Genomic DNA, 16,097 nt, shown 5'->3' on the forward strand with positions numbered 1-16,097 from the left:
TCAGTGAACTTTTCCTTTTCAGGAACAGGTCTGTAGAACTTATGCCCGCCACAATCCTCGTTGTTTACCACAGTTAGGGGTAAAGTGTAAACATCAGTCTTTGGCTTATAATTAAACAGCGAGGTAAGGTAAATAATGCCATCCGTGCTCTGAATCAGGAACTAAACACAGTTTACTGCTCTTGTAGCCCATCTAGTGTTATGGTTCTATCAGTGGCTGAAATCAGACAATGAACTATGAAGAGGCACCTGCAATAGGACTGATATACTTCATGCAAGCAAGTTAAACTCCACCTTATGTTAAAGTTAAATCTTGAGCATGGGGATCTGTGGAGTGTAGTCAGTCAGAAGAGACACCATCAGACCCTGAAAAAGAAGACAGTTGTGACAATCAGTAGATGGAGAATCAAACTGGAGGCAAAGACTATTCTGACAGGATCATAATAAATCCAAACTAGTATAAAACTATGCATTAAATAATAATCAGGTAACTCACCATGATTGTCCACTTTCTATTCTCTGCCTCGGAGAAGACGAGGGAGCGGGATGAGTAGAATACCTGGTCATCCACCTCCTCCATTTTGCGGGGGAGACAATGCAGGAAGGTCCAGTCTGGTTTGGCCACACTTCCTGTCTGTAGTGGACCAGTACCAAGACCCATTTCAACTCAGTGAAATTATATAACATTAGATTTTAGCTCTTTGAAAAGTATTTACTTGCTAGACATAGAGACATATTATTACTGACCTAAATAATTACTGTAACCTTTTTTCAGAAAATTATTTCGATTATATCATTATGTTCTGTGCAAGACTTTTATTTGAAGCTTGCTTGCAGATTTATAAGCCAGATGAAGTCTGTGATTAGTGTTAGAGTAGTTTACCATACAAACATTTTGCAGAAGATTAAAATCTACTGCCTTATGTACAGGCAGAAAGAAAGGAGCATGTTTAAGACTGATTTGCTTTCTGTCAAGAAGTATGTACAGCTGTCAAAAGGCACCAGTTTGTGAAAACAACTGACTGAAAGCAACTGCTAACGTCTCTGAAAGCTACTGGTGTGTTGTGTGGGTGACAGCATTTTGACTTTTAAGCAGAAAAGAGCATCTAAGAAAGTAAAGCAGCAGTTGTCAAAAATGAACACATCAAATGCCAAATCAAAAATATATACACAATTCAAAAAATATTAACAGGTAAAAAGACAATGTTCTTAGTTACCTGCATTGTAATCTGGTAACCTTTAAAGTCTTTGAGCTTCTTTTTCTTTTCCTCCTCCTGTCCCATGCTCACCCAGGTGTCAGTGACCAAAACATTGCTGCCGTGGGCAGCCTCCATCGGGTCAGAGGTCAGAAGAAACTGGGTCCCATGCTGAGACAAAATGCGATGTTATGAATTAATAACAAGTCCTTTGACAAGAGGTCTTTTTAAATAATGACCACTGAAGAAGACCTCACTTCTTTGGAGAGTCTTTGTGCCTCTTGAATAACACTCATTTCTGGCTCATACCCCTGTGAATAAAAAGACAGTTTTAGAATAGTACATTACAAAACAGAACGCCAGGCTTTTGTTTCCCAAGCAACATGGGGGATTTGATGCTCAAAATAAAAAAGTAGAGGTAGTGAAACTAAAGGACAAGCCAAATGTACATGACAACCTAAAACAAGGCAAACCTTTGGTGTAGCAATCTTAAGATGAACTCCCAATTTAGCTGCAGTCATCATGAAGGAGTGGAGGACATTGTTCCCATCTCCAATCCAGCTCACTGTTAGTCCACTAAGGGAACCATAATGCTCCTTTGGGAAGAGTGGTCATTTAGAAAACACTTTGTTATTTTCACTTACTGGATGAAAATTGCAGTAAGCCTATGAGTCACAGTACCTGTAAAGTGAGGAAGTCAGCCAGAATCTGGATTGGGTGGTAGAGGTCAGACAGACCATTAATAATGGGGATGGAGGCCTCCTTATCCAGCTCCTCCAGCGTGGAGTGACTATAGACTCGTGCCAAGACGATATCGCAGAGCCCTGAGAGAACCCTGAAATAGGTATTTAGAGATTCCAGATGCGGATATATAATTGTAAGTTACAATGAAAAATACCATGCTTGATAAAAGGTAACATTGGAGTGCAAATATTACATTAATTCCATTTTATTTCCATAAGTGAAAGCATGAATATAAAACTGACCTAGCTGTGTCTGTGCTACTCTCATTCACTCCAAGGTGGATGTCCTGGGAAGTGAGGAAACAGGGGTGCCCACCCAGCAAAGCACAACCTGGAAATATGATATTATGACAACTTAAATTTCCCTAAAGGCCAGCTGGTGTAATCACAACCTCATGTAAGCGTTGAAGGGGAGCAGTTCAGGGAGAGAGAGGAGTGGACCGCTTTGTTCCTGGGATGGATTAAAAGTCGCCTCTCAGCAGTTCGTTTGTGTCCATACTGACAATGACCTTTAAACTGCTGAACACACTGGTGAACAGAATAAGCCCAGCTAACAATGTGAGATTTAACATTTCTGTTAGATTGCTCTCAGTAATGTTATTTCATGTTTTCTTTTACAAATGGTTAGGATCATTAGTAATATGTAATTATCATTATTTTACATGGATATACATTTAAGCTGCTGTAGCTTTATTATGTTTATAATTAACCTTTCTTCTAAAGTGCATTTGCAAGTATCTTTACAGGTATATTTTTCCCTTTTCTTTATTTTAAATATATTTTCTCGTGCATGAATGCATTTTTACATATCTTGCATATTGCAATTACACAGTAAAATTAGTATATATTAATAAAATATATTTTCACCAAAAAAGATAATTCTAATTGCGGAAATGTTACACTTGAAAACTGCCCAGTGTCTTTATAACATTTCTGAGCCTATCTGTTATTTATGGTTTTGTTAAACTGAAGCACAAAGCATACGCCAGAGCAGATACTTGGATACAAACTGGACACCTGTTTCTGTGGACATTCTTGTTCTGGTGCTCCTCTTCTCAAATATCATAGCAATCGACTTTCCTTGCAGAAGAGGAAGATACTGAAATAGAAATGACAGTGAGCTACCTTTAAGATAACATAAAATAACATAAAATAACATAATCATAATAATAATTAGTCCCACAGTGGGGAAATGTGCAGGATTACAGCAGCAGAGTGGATAGTGCAAAAGAACAAACAAGAGAAATGAGTATAAAAACAAGATCCAGACAAGTGTAATTAATAGCAATAAGTATAATAAATAAAGGTATAATAAATAAGTATAATACGTTTAAAAAAAAAAAGATCCTTCCTGAGGCTAACAGGACATACAGTTAAACTGAGGACATTTAACATATGGACACTCCAGCAGACATTAACAAGCTTAAGTTAAGTACCTGTTTTTCATGCTTGATCCGATGTTTTAAATCCCCTGACACCCACAACAGCCTTTTGATTTCATCTGAGCTGAAGTCTTTAAGACTTAGAAAGCTGCGACCCTTTAAATTAAGTGAACCAAGGGAAGCAGCTCCAATGCTGAGAAAGTAACAAATGAGGGGAAAATGCATGTAAATTAGTATTAGTAATGGTTATACTTGCATTACTGATAAAAACTGACAGAAACCAGAAACGTTTCTTACCTAAACCCTCGTGCCGAAAGAGTTTTCAAGCATTTAAAGACTGTGTTTTTTACAGATAGTAGTTTAGTAGACATTGTTGCACAAGTAATCACAATGGAAGAATAATGTAGTGGGAATATTTCATCTGCCTGTCCGAGTTGACCAACCAGGGGTACGAGCCAACCAGCAGCGTGGCTGCCCCTGACGTCACCGCAGAACCAGGAAGCGGGGCGTGGCTTCTTTCCAATGTAGCGAGAGTGTGTTGTTGGACAGCTGAAATGGGATGACTACAGTATTTTGGTTATTAATGTTGCAATATGTGGGCTACTCAGTTGGCTATTTCATCTGCAAAACAAAAAGTGACAGCTAGTTTTCAAAGCAAGAACTTGATTCGGTCACAAACCCCGCTGTGGGACTAATAAAGGATTGATTATTATTATTACTCACTTAGCTTTCTGTCGGCAGACCGTTTGGCGACAGACAAAACGTCCTATTTTTTCCCTGTTAATCAGCAGCGAGTTACATTTTTAAACTATATTTTCGTAATCTCACAGATGTCAACTGTTTATCACGACTGATGAAATATATACGTTTGAATCCAATTTCCACATCACGTTATTGCCCCACTCCACATTGCTCTCTGCTGCACCACTACTGGTACTTCTACTGATGGGCTGAGCAGTTTGTGGAAACAAGCATTGCTATCATTTCTGGCACATGTAGGATCACCAAAAAATATAGATCACAAAACACATTTTTACGGCTATATGGATAACTTAAAACCATTATTTTGTCTTTTTTGATTTCTGCCTTTTTGTGTGTTTTGTCATAGCGTTTAATAATTATGCCATTAATATGCTGCTTTGTTCACTAAAAGTCTACTTTGAAAACACATATATTCATATTCCTCACCTATGACTTAGATTGTATTTCCATGGTCAGCTCATTGACAGCAGCTATCACCTGTCCCTCTCTGACGTCATCTTGATCCTCCTGTCGTTCAGCACCGGGTCATACAATGCAGGTGAGGAGGTGTGAGGGGGAGAGCAGTGGAGATGACGGGACAGGACGATGTGGACATACCTGGTGAGAGTACTTAATACAGTTAAACAGCATATATAACACTTTTTTGATAAATGTTATACTTACCTGTCCATCTTACTAACTGTTTCCACATGTCGTATGCGTGTGGTTGATCTGTTGCTATTTCTGTCAGGCTGCTACTTAGAAGGCTTGAGAAGTGACATAGGTCTGGGACTTAGCCGGTGTTAAAATAGAGAAGGGGTGTGTTAGTGCTGCCTTTTAGTCCTGCATAGGTGTTATTTATACCTATCAAAGGCTGTTAAAAAAAGATGAGTCATACATTTGTCCTCAGAAACAGGAGCCATCTTCACATTTGGAAAGAGCAGTTTTGCTGACAATGTGCCTAGTAAATTCTGGTTGAAGAATGACCAGCCAGTGCATCTGTCTTGCGGCGGAGAGCACACTGCTGTCATTACAGGTGCAGACAATCAATGCACATTTGTGAAATAATCACTGTGTTCAACATTGAATATTTGTCTAATTTAATCATTCTTATTGTCAGCAGAAAATGGCAAGCTGCTCATGTTTGGTGGTAATACTTGGGGCCAGCTTGGGTGTGGATTTAAGCCTGCTGCTAGCAAACCTGCCCCTGTGAAAGGTGAGTTATTTTACACAACTAATTATTATTTTCATTATGCATTAATATGCCAATTATTTCTAGATTAATCCTGTAATCCCTTGGTCTATAAAATGTGAAAAAACAGTGGAAAAGCCAAGGTAACGTTACGTCACTTGTTTTGTACGGTGGAGGAGGTTAACTTGGTACATTTGAGATAACACTTTCATAGGCTGTATATAAAATCGTTGTATTTTCTTTCCAGCCTTAAAGTCTGAGAAGGTGAAGCTTGTAGCTTGTGGGAGATATCACACAATTGTCTGCACATGTAAGATGATTAACAATTAATATCAGAATTTCATATGACAGATCGTCCCTTAAATACAGAACAGTAGGGCCCAGAATTAGTTGTATTAAATTCATATTTTGTATGTTGTCAGGGCAGGGTAGTGTGTTTGTTTCTGGCAGTAACCAGGAGGGGCAGCTTGGTTTGGGCCACTGCAACAACACCACATCCTTTCGCCTGCTGCATCCCTTCTGTGACCATGCACCAATCAAAATGCTTTCTGCAGGATGCAACACCTCAGCTGCCTTAACAGGTCCGAACAGTGTCACGTAATAATGTAATAAGTGTCTCCGTTAGACCAAAATGCTCTGGCCAAGTCCAAACTGTATGTGGGTGTGATATTTGATTTTCTACTCTGTGTGTGTGTGCGTGCGTGTGGTGTTAGAGGATGGGAGGCTCTTCATGTGGGGAGACAACGCCGTGGGTCAGATCGGTTTAGGGGATGAGGGGTTTGCACCAGAACCCACAGAGCTGGATGTTGGGGAGGCGGTGGTGTGGGTCTCCTGTGGGTACCACCACTCAGCATTTGTCACAGGTACAACACAGTCCAACCAAACACAGCACAAGAGACTATTTAAGTGTTCATTTAAACAACTTTCACATACCAGCGTTGTGTCGGCTTTGTTCTAGCGGATGGAGATCTCTACACGTTTGGCGATACTGCGAATGGAAAGCTTGGTCTCCAGGTGGAGCAGCTGACCAATCAGAGAGTCCCTCAGCGGGTGCAAGGGTTTCTGGGTCATGTCACCCAGGTGTGCTGCGGAGGAGAGCACACGGTGGCACTCACAGGTAGGTTTAGTACAGACACTTTTCTGCAGACACCTTTTTATTGTTTTGCATTTTTGTTTTACATATATCAGAATTACAGTCTGTTAGTCAGTGGTGGAAGAAGTATTCAGATCCTTTACTTTAGTAAAAATGTCAGTACCATTGTGTGGAAAACACTCTATTACAAGTAAAAGTCCTGCATTTACTCATAATGCAGAAAGGCCATTTTATTGATTTTTTATTCCTACACCTTTAACATGTAAGTAGACAGATATAGATAGATTTATTCATTTTGCACATTTCAAAAGTAATAAGAAAACTAAACATAAAAACCTATAAATTAAACATATACAACAAATTCTAAATTAATAAATATTAATTGTCCAAAAATTAGAAGGCAGACATAAACATTATGGTCCTACCCCTTTCTATAACTTAAATCCTTAACATATATTTATAAATAATCATCTTAATTCCTTCCTCATCCTTGTACAGAACCTCTCAAAGCAGTATTTTTTATTATTTAATGCTTTCAACAGAAATAAACTTATATCATAGAGAAGAGAGTGAAAATAAACGTAGACGGAATAAGGAATTTGCTATAAAATCAAGAAAAATGTCACAGGAATTAAGAAAGGTCATAAAACTAGTTGACTTCTATCAAAACAAGCTCATTAATAGACCCAAATTATACTTGGTAGATGAACATGCAAACTACAAAGTAACCCAATCAATCAAATAAATGTAGTGGAGTAAAAGTACAGTATTTCTCTCTGAAATGTAAATTAAAATACTCAGTAAATGTACTCTCTTTCCACCCCTGCTGTTCATCAAAGCAGTCTGTTTCATTGTGTCTATTTTGCCGTGCCAGAGGAGAACGTGTACACGTTTGGCAGAGGTCAGTACGGTCAGCTGGGCCACGGGACATTTCTGTTTGAAGTTCATTTGCCAAAACCACTGGAGCACTTTTGTAACAGCAGCATCAAACAAGTTGCCTGTGGAGAGAACCACACGGCTGTGGTAACAAGTAAGTAATCTCTGAAGCTCATTATAGTCATTATGATAGTGTTTAAAAATAGTACTGCTTGTTTCCCTCTGTGTGCATTTCTGATCATCTACATTAAAGGTGAAGAGATGAAATACATGTCTCAAACTTGATCGAAAGCGTTTTTCCTCCACAGACAGTGGGCTCCTGTACACGTTTGGTGATGGTCGTCATGGGAAACTGGGTTTAGGGGAGGAGAACTTCATCAACCAGTTCAGCCCGACAATCTGCACACGTTTTCTTAAGTACAGTGTTCAGTTAGTAAGTGAATGTGATGAAAAGGCACAGGGTGGTCGTGTCATCCTCAGCTCCACTTGTGTGTTTGTCAAATGTCCTTTAGCAAACACTAAACCCACCAAGTGCGCTCTATGACTGTAGTCCTAATCCCAAGTAGTTCATCCTGTGTGTCTGCAGATTGAAAGGATAAACTAATAAACTACATTGATTCCTTGTGTTCTTCTTACATTAAGGTGTCCTGCGGTGGTAACCACATGCTGGTACTGGCTGCACCCAGACCAGAAGAGGATGTCACAATCACAGAGAACTTCTTGGAGCCAAGTTACACAGAAATGCTTTTGCTGGACACTTTGATTGATCCTAAACTAATAGTCCCACTCTCGGCCCTCGCTGCTCGAGCCCGCCACAGAGAAAAAGTGAGAACCTACACCTTGGTACTTATTTCAGCAATAAATCCTACACTCCAGTCATTTAAATGTAGGGCTTTTAAATGAGGGCTGCAACTAATGGATTCATTGTTTGGTCCACCAAAAACCCTCAAATAGTACTAAATCCACATCACATCATCCTAGAGCACGAGGTGACGTCCATAAATGTCTTGTTTATTCAACCAACACTGCAAAATCCAAAATATTCAATTAACTTTATTTAAAACCACCCAAGCAGCATATTTTCACATTTGAGAACTTGTAAATATCAATACCAGGGCTAATCATCGCAGCTCTGAGATGTACTTAATTAATTAATCGGTTGGTTTTTTTCAAACATTTAATATATATATTTATTTTATCTGGATTCTAGTCACGTTGATTTCTCTAGTTATATAATTAGGAATATTTTCTACATACTGCTGGGAAATAGTGAAAAAAATGTGTTATAATAAGAAATCATTCTAGGCTCTACTGGTTTTCCGTCTTACGTTCATACCTTGACCAGTATGATTGTGAACAAATATTTCATTGCATTGAATGTAGTATTAGAAAGGATTTAATTTAATTCTGTCAGCCTTGTAGAATGTTTTTTTGTCTCTGCTTTAGATAACTGTACTTGCAGTTTAACTCCAGTAGGAAGCAGTATTACACCAAGTTGTATCTCTGCTGCAGTGCCGCTGACTAAGCGGTTGAGGGAGCTCCATCCATGTGGTTCAAACCTTTTAATAACTTTAATTTGCTGATTTTTCTCTCTTTTCTTTCAGGGAAACTCTGTGGAGCAGTTTGGAGAGATGTTTCGCAACCTACCACGTCTAAATTCCGACTTCCTCAACACCTCCTGGCAAACGTCCAGAAATATCCCAACCCCTAAAACGCTCTCAAAGGACTTTGGCACCCCTTTATCATCCCCGAAACCACAATCAGAAATAAGACTAAGCCCACCACTCTCTCCCAGTTCTCCAGCGTTATCCTCTAAGCCATCAAGTCCGCATTCTCAATCATCAAACACCTTTCAGAATAAATCCCCTACTGCTGCTTCCTCTAAGTCTACATCCAAAGAGCTGCCTTCTCCCTTACCTTCACCAAAGACTATTAGTGAACAAAGCACCCTAGTATCTCATAAAAGGACTGCAAAAAAAAGACTGTATGGAGTCGCAACTGCCAAAAAGGCCTTAATTAGAGACTCCCCTCTACCACCTAAAGAGCCCTGCAGCCCCACCGGACCCTCCAGTGATATTTCCAATAAGCATCTCAGTGAAAATGAGCATCCTGCCTCGCCTAAAACAGGTATTTTCAACCTATAATTTTATCCAGTGCTGAGCTGAGTTTTTATCTTGTGTTAGATACTCTTATGTGCAGCTGTTGGTTTAAATAACAAAATCATTTTCGTTTTTTTGCAGAGGGAGAAACTGCTCAGAGAGAAATTGTCATAGAAGATGTGGAGGACAATATCTATGAGAAAGGAGTCAACTCTGACTTTTTGCCAAACACGGTGAGAGAAGATTGTTTCTATTTTAATAGAGTAGAGAAATAGAATATATTGTCCACAGAGTTATACATGAAGAGTCAGTTGAACATTATTTTCCTCTTAGGCTTCTTGGTTGTGGTCTAGATTATGTGTGCTTCAGGGCAGGAAGCAGCAACGTTGAACACTCACTGACTTTTCCAGGAAATGTGCATATGTCAGCATACATACTGTGTGTGTCTGTGGAGACATTTTCCATTTGGTATGACATTGAAGTGAAATATGAAATTGAATTCAGTGTTATGGTTTTGTAATTTTCAATGTTCATTTGCTTTGTTTCCAAGAATATGTGTGATGAATCCCCTCAAAGCAGATTCAGAGATTAGGATTTCTTCTGGCAATACACAAATGTGTTTGGCTCCATCCTCAGATACACTCTAGCAGATACACACAGAAACGCACACACACTCACACACACACACACACACACACACACACACACACACACACACACACACACACACACACACACACACACACACACACACACACACACACACACAAACGTAATGCTTTGGGAAAGTTGCAGGAATCTTGCCAAATCTCATCAGTGTTTCCACAGCCAGAGATGAAGCAAGCTGTGAAAGAGTCTCCTGCGTTGTTGTGTGTCATAGTGAAACATGTGGTGCTCAGGAACCCGTTCCTGTCTTAGTTGTAATGTTAAATGGGCTTGTGTCTGTAGTGATGGAAGGAGTAATAGTAGTAGTACCAGACTTTACAAAGTGTTCAGAATCCTGCTTATGTATAACTACTGATTTTGTGTTTTGTGTGAAAGTATAAATCTGATTATAACTAGTAACTTCAGGTTGAAAAAAAAGAGTGAAGATTAAAGTAGAATACTTCACTGGAAAAACAGAGTAAAGTACATGTACCTCAATGTTTACTTAAGTGCATTACTTGAGTAAATGTACCTAGTTACTTATGCTCAGACATGTGTGGGCTTAAATGTGTTAAAGAGAGATGAATATCTCTAAAGAGGTGCACCCCAGTTATTGAACTTGCATTTGAAATTCTGTTGTGATGGTGATTAAATATCTGTTTTCACACCCCACTGACCCCCAATTAACCACCGTCTGTTAATCTCAAATGCAGACGGAAAAGCAAGGGTTCCTTTTATCTTCTCTCCATGTCACCATGGTTTCCTTTTCCTCACTCCCAAATCTGTATTTAAGCCTGATGAGAGATTTTTTGACGACTTATCAGTGATCCACATCATGTAGTGTGGTGAGCACCACCATGCTCATACTGCAAAGAAAACCCATCGTTGTCCATATGCTAAAAGCTGTGGGATGCAAAAGGGAAGAACCTTGATTTCAACTTATGTACATTACTTGAGTAAATACACTAAGTAACATACAACTACTGTCTTTAACTGCTGTTTATGACATTTCAAATTACATTGAACAAAAAAATTCCCCAAATGTATTTTTACCTGATGATCTACGCCTACAGAATGTACTGCAACATATCTCCAAACAAATGCTGATGTTCTGACTCAGTTTTGTTGAACAAGAAACAGCTTCCTCAAACTAGTGCTGACATGCACTTGAAATGCCACAACTACATATTCAGTCATGTTGATTGCAGGTCTGCTGCTGTGCTCGTTCATTACACAAAATGATCAGGCATATGACCTTTTTCAGCCAGTTTTATTTTCATTTTTACATCCCTATTTTCTCTGTGATTTATTATAGGAAAAGAAGAAACGCCCAGCTCTTAGAAGAACTACGAAAGAGTTGTTTCAGTTCAATGGGAAGGCGGGACAAATGTCTCTTAAGGCCTCACCCACAGACCTCCTGAAAGGCACTTTGAAGAGAGAAGCGTCTCCACTGACGAGCCAAAAGATTCTGAAAAACGTATCTAAAAGCGTCTCATCTAAAGACAAAGAGAATATCACCAAGCAGTCCAATAGAGTCACAACTTATGGACAAGCTCGAAAGGAACCTTCCACTATTAAATCAACAGAACTATCAGAGTCAAGCCCAACACAATCTGTCAGGAAGACACTGACTGAAGCGCAGCAGAGACTGACTAAACTGAAGGGAAATGACAGGAGAAATAGAAATGTGAAAGAAAGTGATATAAACAAAGAGGATATAGAAGCCATCACTTTAAAGAAAAACTTGATAGGGACACCGAAAAAGGAGGAAAATAAATCAGCTTTTGACAAGACATCTCGTGTTATCAAGACCACTACAGGAAATGAAACAACCAGCCTAACTGTCCAAAGTGTAAGTTGTTCACCTGTAGAAAAAGATGCAGGAATCAAGAGTGAAACCACAGACATCAAACCTGTTGAAGTGCAGATGCAACGGGAGATGCAGAGAGTCAAATCGAACTCAACAAAAGGTTTGCACAAAGTTGACACTGCACTGGCAAAAGGTCGAAATAAATCACTGGAAGTAAAATCACAACCAGTGAGAAAAGAAACCAAACCTGCTCAGGTTCATAGTAAGAAATCTCGAAGTGTGACATCTACACCTGTGAAAATTGAAGGTGAATTGCAAGAAGTCAAATCCACACCAGTCAAAAATCTAAGTAAATTTGCTGGAAGTACTCCAGTTAAAAGTAAAAGCAAAGGAAAAGTTGGAGAAAACGAGTTAAAAACAGCTCAAAAAACAAGAGATAAGCAGCAGATACTTGAAGGTGACAGCGCTGAGGTAAATGACAAAATGAAGGCAAAAGAGTCTAAACTGAAAGCAAAAACAAAACCAGGGAGAGAAGGAGGGGATGAAATCAGAGTTAAAGGAGAAGCAGACTCTGAAGTTAATACGAGGGCCCAACCAAGGAGTAAGGAGACTGAAGCTTCCAGCTCCCTGTTATCACAGCAGGATACACCGTTTGAACTGTGTAACCCCATTTCCTCACAAAGCACTCAGGGAACAGAGGTGGTTTCTGTCAGCGAAAATAAATCCCTGAAAGACACAGAACCTGTTGATAGGAATCTGCTGGTTTCAGGAACACACAGAGAGGAAACTAAGAGCCTGACTGAAGAAAAGCCAAGGTGGGGCGAGATCCTCACTACCGCGGCCTGTCTTCTTCCTGCTGCTGGGATAGCAGGTGCAGCTATGGAGGTCCTTAGTGAGGCAGTGACAAGCGTGGGGCGTTTCCAGTCTGACAGTGACACAGTTACCTCTACACCACGCAAAACACCCAGTCGAGTGAAACAATTCACAAAGCAGGATGCAGTTATGCAACCTTCTTTTTCCTCGACATTGTCACATATTTCTTCAACAGAAGTGTCAAATTCACCAGAAGGAAGCACAAGGAAAGACGATCAGGTCAAGAAGGATGTAGTTCAAGAAGAGGAAAGTCTTGATACCACTCAGTCACAACAGGGGGTGATGAAAAGTGACAGGGGTGAAGACTTTTCACAAACAGATCGGAAGAACAGTGACACAGATGTGGGAACTTCCCAGCAAGAACATGATGAAGATGAGAAAACCCACAAGGATCATGAAGGAGAAGAAACAGATACTGAAGATGAGGACAAGAAGGAAGATGAAGAAATTGGAAGCGATGTGGAAGACAAAGAAGAAGAGGAAGAGAGGAGTGAAAGTAGCAATGACTTAGGGGAGGAAAAGGAAAGTGTTACGGGAGGGACTGAGGAAGAGCAAGATCATGAAACTGCAGAGGAAGATGATGATGAGGAAACATGCTCCAGCAGTGAGGAAGAGGATGAAGGAATTAAGAAGGATGATGTCATTGAGACTGAAGAGGAGGAAGAAGAAAGCAGTGAGGAAGCAGGGGGAGGAGGAATTGAGTCGGAGGTAAGTGAGGCAGCCGAGGAGGAGGGAAGTGAAGAATCCAGTGAAGAAGAGAATAAAGAAGAGGAAGAGAGTGAGGTGAGTGAGGATGAGGAGGATGTAAGTGGTGAAGACTCAGGGAGCGGCAAGAGCAAAGAGTCAGAGGAGGACAGAGACGGTGTCGCTGCAGAGTCTGATTCTGAAGAAGAAGAAAACATTGAGGAAGAGGGAGAAGAGGTTGATGCAGAGGAACAAAAAGATTCCACTGAAAGTCAGGATGAGGAGGACCACTCAGAAGAAGAAGAAGAAGAAGAAGAAGAAACAGATAAGAGTGAAGGGGAGGAATATGAGACACAGGACGAAGTGAGTGATGAAAATGACGAGGAGGGAGACAGTGAGCCTGATGAAGACGAGGATGAGCAAGCGAATGATAAAGAAAAGGAGGAAGAGGAGGAAGATTGTGAGGGAAAAACATCCGTTGATGAGGAAGAAGCTGAGGACGAGACTGCTGAGGAGGAAGACAAAGAGGGTGAGGAGGAGGAGGAAGAGGAGGATGAGGAAGAAGATACAGAGGAAGAAGAACAGGGAAATAAGAAGGTTACAGTGAAGGAAGAAGAAGTTGAGGAAGAGGAGGAAGAGAGTAAGGAGGAGGTTACAGAGGATGAGGAAGAAGAGAGTAAGGAGGAGGTTACAGAGGGTGAGGAAGAAGAAGGTGAGGAGGAAGAAGAGAGTAAGGATGAGGTTACAGAGGGGGAGGATGAAGAGAGTAAGGAGGAGGTTAGAGAGGAGGAAGAAGATGAGTAAGAAGATGAGGTTACAGAGGGGGAGGATGAAGAGAGTAAGGAGGAGGTTAGAGAGGAGGAAGAAGATGAGGGTGAGGATGAAGAAGAGAGTAAGGAGGAGGTTACAGAGGGGGAGGATGAAGAGAGTAAGGAGGAGGTTAGAGAGGAGGAAGAAGATGAGGGTGAGGATGAAGAAGAGAGTAAGGATGAGGAAGAAGAGGGTGAGGAGGAAGGAAGGTTAAGAGGAGGAAGAAGAGGGGTTAAGAAGAGGATGAGGAAGAAGAGGGTGAGGAGGAAGAAGAGAGTAAAGAGGTTACAGAGGATGAGGAAGAAGAGGGTGAGGAGGAAGAAGAGAGTAAGGAGGAGGTTACAGAGGGGGAGGATGAAGAGGGTGAGGAGGAAGAAGAGAGTAAGGAGGAGGTTACAGAGGGGGAGGATGAAGAGGGTGAGGAGGAAGAAGAGAGTAAGGAGGAGGTTACAGAGGGGGAGGATGAAGAGGGTGAGGAGGAAGAGGAGAGTAAGGAGGAGGTTACAGAGGGGGAGGATGAAGAGGGTGAGGAGGAAGAGGAGAGTAAGGAGGAGGTTACAGAGGGGGAGGATGAAGAGGGTGAGGAGGAAGAGGAGAGTAAGGAGGAGGTTACAGAGGGGGAGGATGAAGAGGGTGAGGAGGAAGAGGAGAGTAAGGAGGAGGTTACAGAGGAGGAGGAGGAGGAGGAAGAAGAGGGTGATGAGGAAGAAGAAGGAAAGGAGGAGCTTACAGAGGAGGAAGAAGAAGAGGGTGAAGAAGAGGTAGCAGAGCAAGAAGGAGAAGAGGAAGAGAGTGAAAGTGAGGAGGAGGAAAAAATAAAGAGAAAAGAGAAAAGTATTAAGACTAAAAAGATGATGGTAGAGAGCAATGATGATGATGAGGAAGAAGAGGAGGAGGAGGGAGAGGAGGAAGAGGAAAATGAAACAAAGATGAAACCAAAGACGGAGACAAGACTCAGAATTCCTAGAGGAGAAACAAAACAGAAACGCCTTGAAGGAAAGAAAGGTAGTGATTCTGAGGAAAAGGGAGATGAGAGTGAGGAAGAAGCTAACGAAGAAGAGGAGGAGGGAGAAGAGGAGGAGAGTGAGGAAGAACGAAAGGCAAAGAACATCAAACATGCTAAAGATGAGGAACATGAGAAAGAAAAAGAGGGAAAAACAAAGGTGGAGCAGGAAGAAGGAGATGAGGAGGAAGAAGAAGGGGAGGAGGAGGAGGTGGAGGAGGAAGAAAAGGTCAAATCAACAAAAACCCAAAACATGCAGGAGTTGCCTCCTGACAGAAAACACAAACAACATAGAGAAACACCCAAACCAGCACCGAGGACGAAGCAGAGCGCTGCAGGAGAGAAGAAACAAGACGACTCTCAGCAGTTCTGGAACGATGTTCTGCCTCAGTACCTCGACCTGCAGTGAGGTTCATGTACAAAATAGAGTTTAACTGAAAGGAGTCTGACAACTGTTGATATATTTTATTCTTTTTGTCAACAAATCACATTAAAAGACCAAAAAATGATGCATTAATCCGTCTCTCAATATGTATGACTTCCAAACTTTGTTTGTGGAACCAAGCTTCGTTCCTACTGAAGACATTCATTTCATTTGTGTCACAAATAGTTTCATTTTTCAAAGCTATACAGAAAAAAAAGTTAATTTGGTGCGCATTTGAGTACTGACGGCAGCAGAGTGATGTATGTGCGATTGACTCAAATGAATCTACAATATCCATGTTCATTATATGAAAGAGCTCAGAGCAATAGAGTGGCTCATATGTTTTACTCAACCGGTTTGAGATTGAACTTCTGAAACATTGTCACAGTGTACAACTTGAAAAAAAAAAGTATCAATCATTGTTTTTATTCCAATCATTCTTTACCTTACCAAAACCTGGTACCTACATTTCCCACAATGGAACGCCACTACTGAGAGTTCTGTTGTGTTCTGCTGGTAGAGGCTCA

At 40.7% G+C, this 16,097-nt stretch overlaps 2 protein-coding genes across 2 annotated transcripts; one reads left to right on the forward strand and one right to left on the reverse strand.

Annotated features, from left to right (window-relative positions):
* Nucleotides 1-305: 305 nt before the first annotated feature.
* Nucleotides 306-3,691, reverse strand: otc (ornithine transcarbamylase). The gene is made up of 10 exons (XM_054615598.1): nucleotides 3,618-3,691; nucleotides 3,375-3,513; nucleotides 2,956-3,037; nucleotides 2,182-2,269; nucleotides 1,877-2,030; nucleotides 1,669-1,791; nucleotides 1,453-1,506; nucleotides 1,217-1,366; nucleotides 496-633; nucleotides 306-365 (listed from the first exon to the last, which is right to left on the reverse strand). Exons 1-10 carry the CDS (start codon nucleotides 3,689-3,691, stop codon nucleotides 306-308), a joined length of 1,062 nt encoding a protein of 353 aa, XP_054471573.1.
* Nucleotides 3,692-4,651: 960 nt separating this feature from the next.
* LOC129104914 (X-linked retinitis pigmentosa GTPase regulator-like) lies at nucleotides 4,652-15,555 on the forward strand. The gene is made up of 15 exons (XM_054615779.1): nucleotides 4,652-4,682; nucleotides 4,972-5,097; nucleotides 5,185-5,277; nucleotides 5,501-5,563; nucleotides 5,676-5,834; nucleotides 5,967-6,116; nucleotides 6,212-6,370; nucleotides 7,221-7,376; nucleotides 7,531-7,655; nucleotides 7,865-8,047; nucleotides 8,827-8,903; nucleotides 12,460-12,707; nucleotides 12,825-13,862; nucleotides 14,435-14,935; nucleotides 15,458-15,555. Exons 1-15 carry the CDS (start codon nucleotides 4,652-4,654, stop codon nucleotides 15,553-15,555), a joined length of 3,207 nt encoding a protein of 1,068 aa, XP_054471754.1.
* The last annotated feature ends 542 nt before the right edge of the window (nucleotides 15,556-16,097 follow it).

Source organism: Anoplopoma fimbria, chromosome 16, assembly GCF_027596085.1.
Source record: "Anoplopoma fimbria isolate UVic2021 breed Golden Eagle Sablefish chromosome 16, Afim_UVic_2022, whole genome shotgun sequence".
Lineage (NCBI taxonomy): Eukaryota > Metazoa > Chordata > Actinopteri > Perciformes > Anoplopomatidae > Anoplopoma > Anoplopoma fimbria.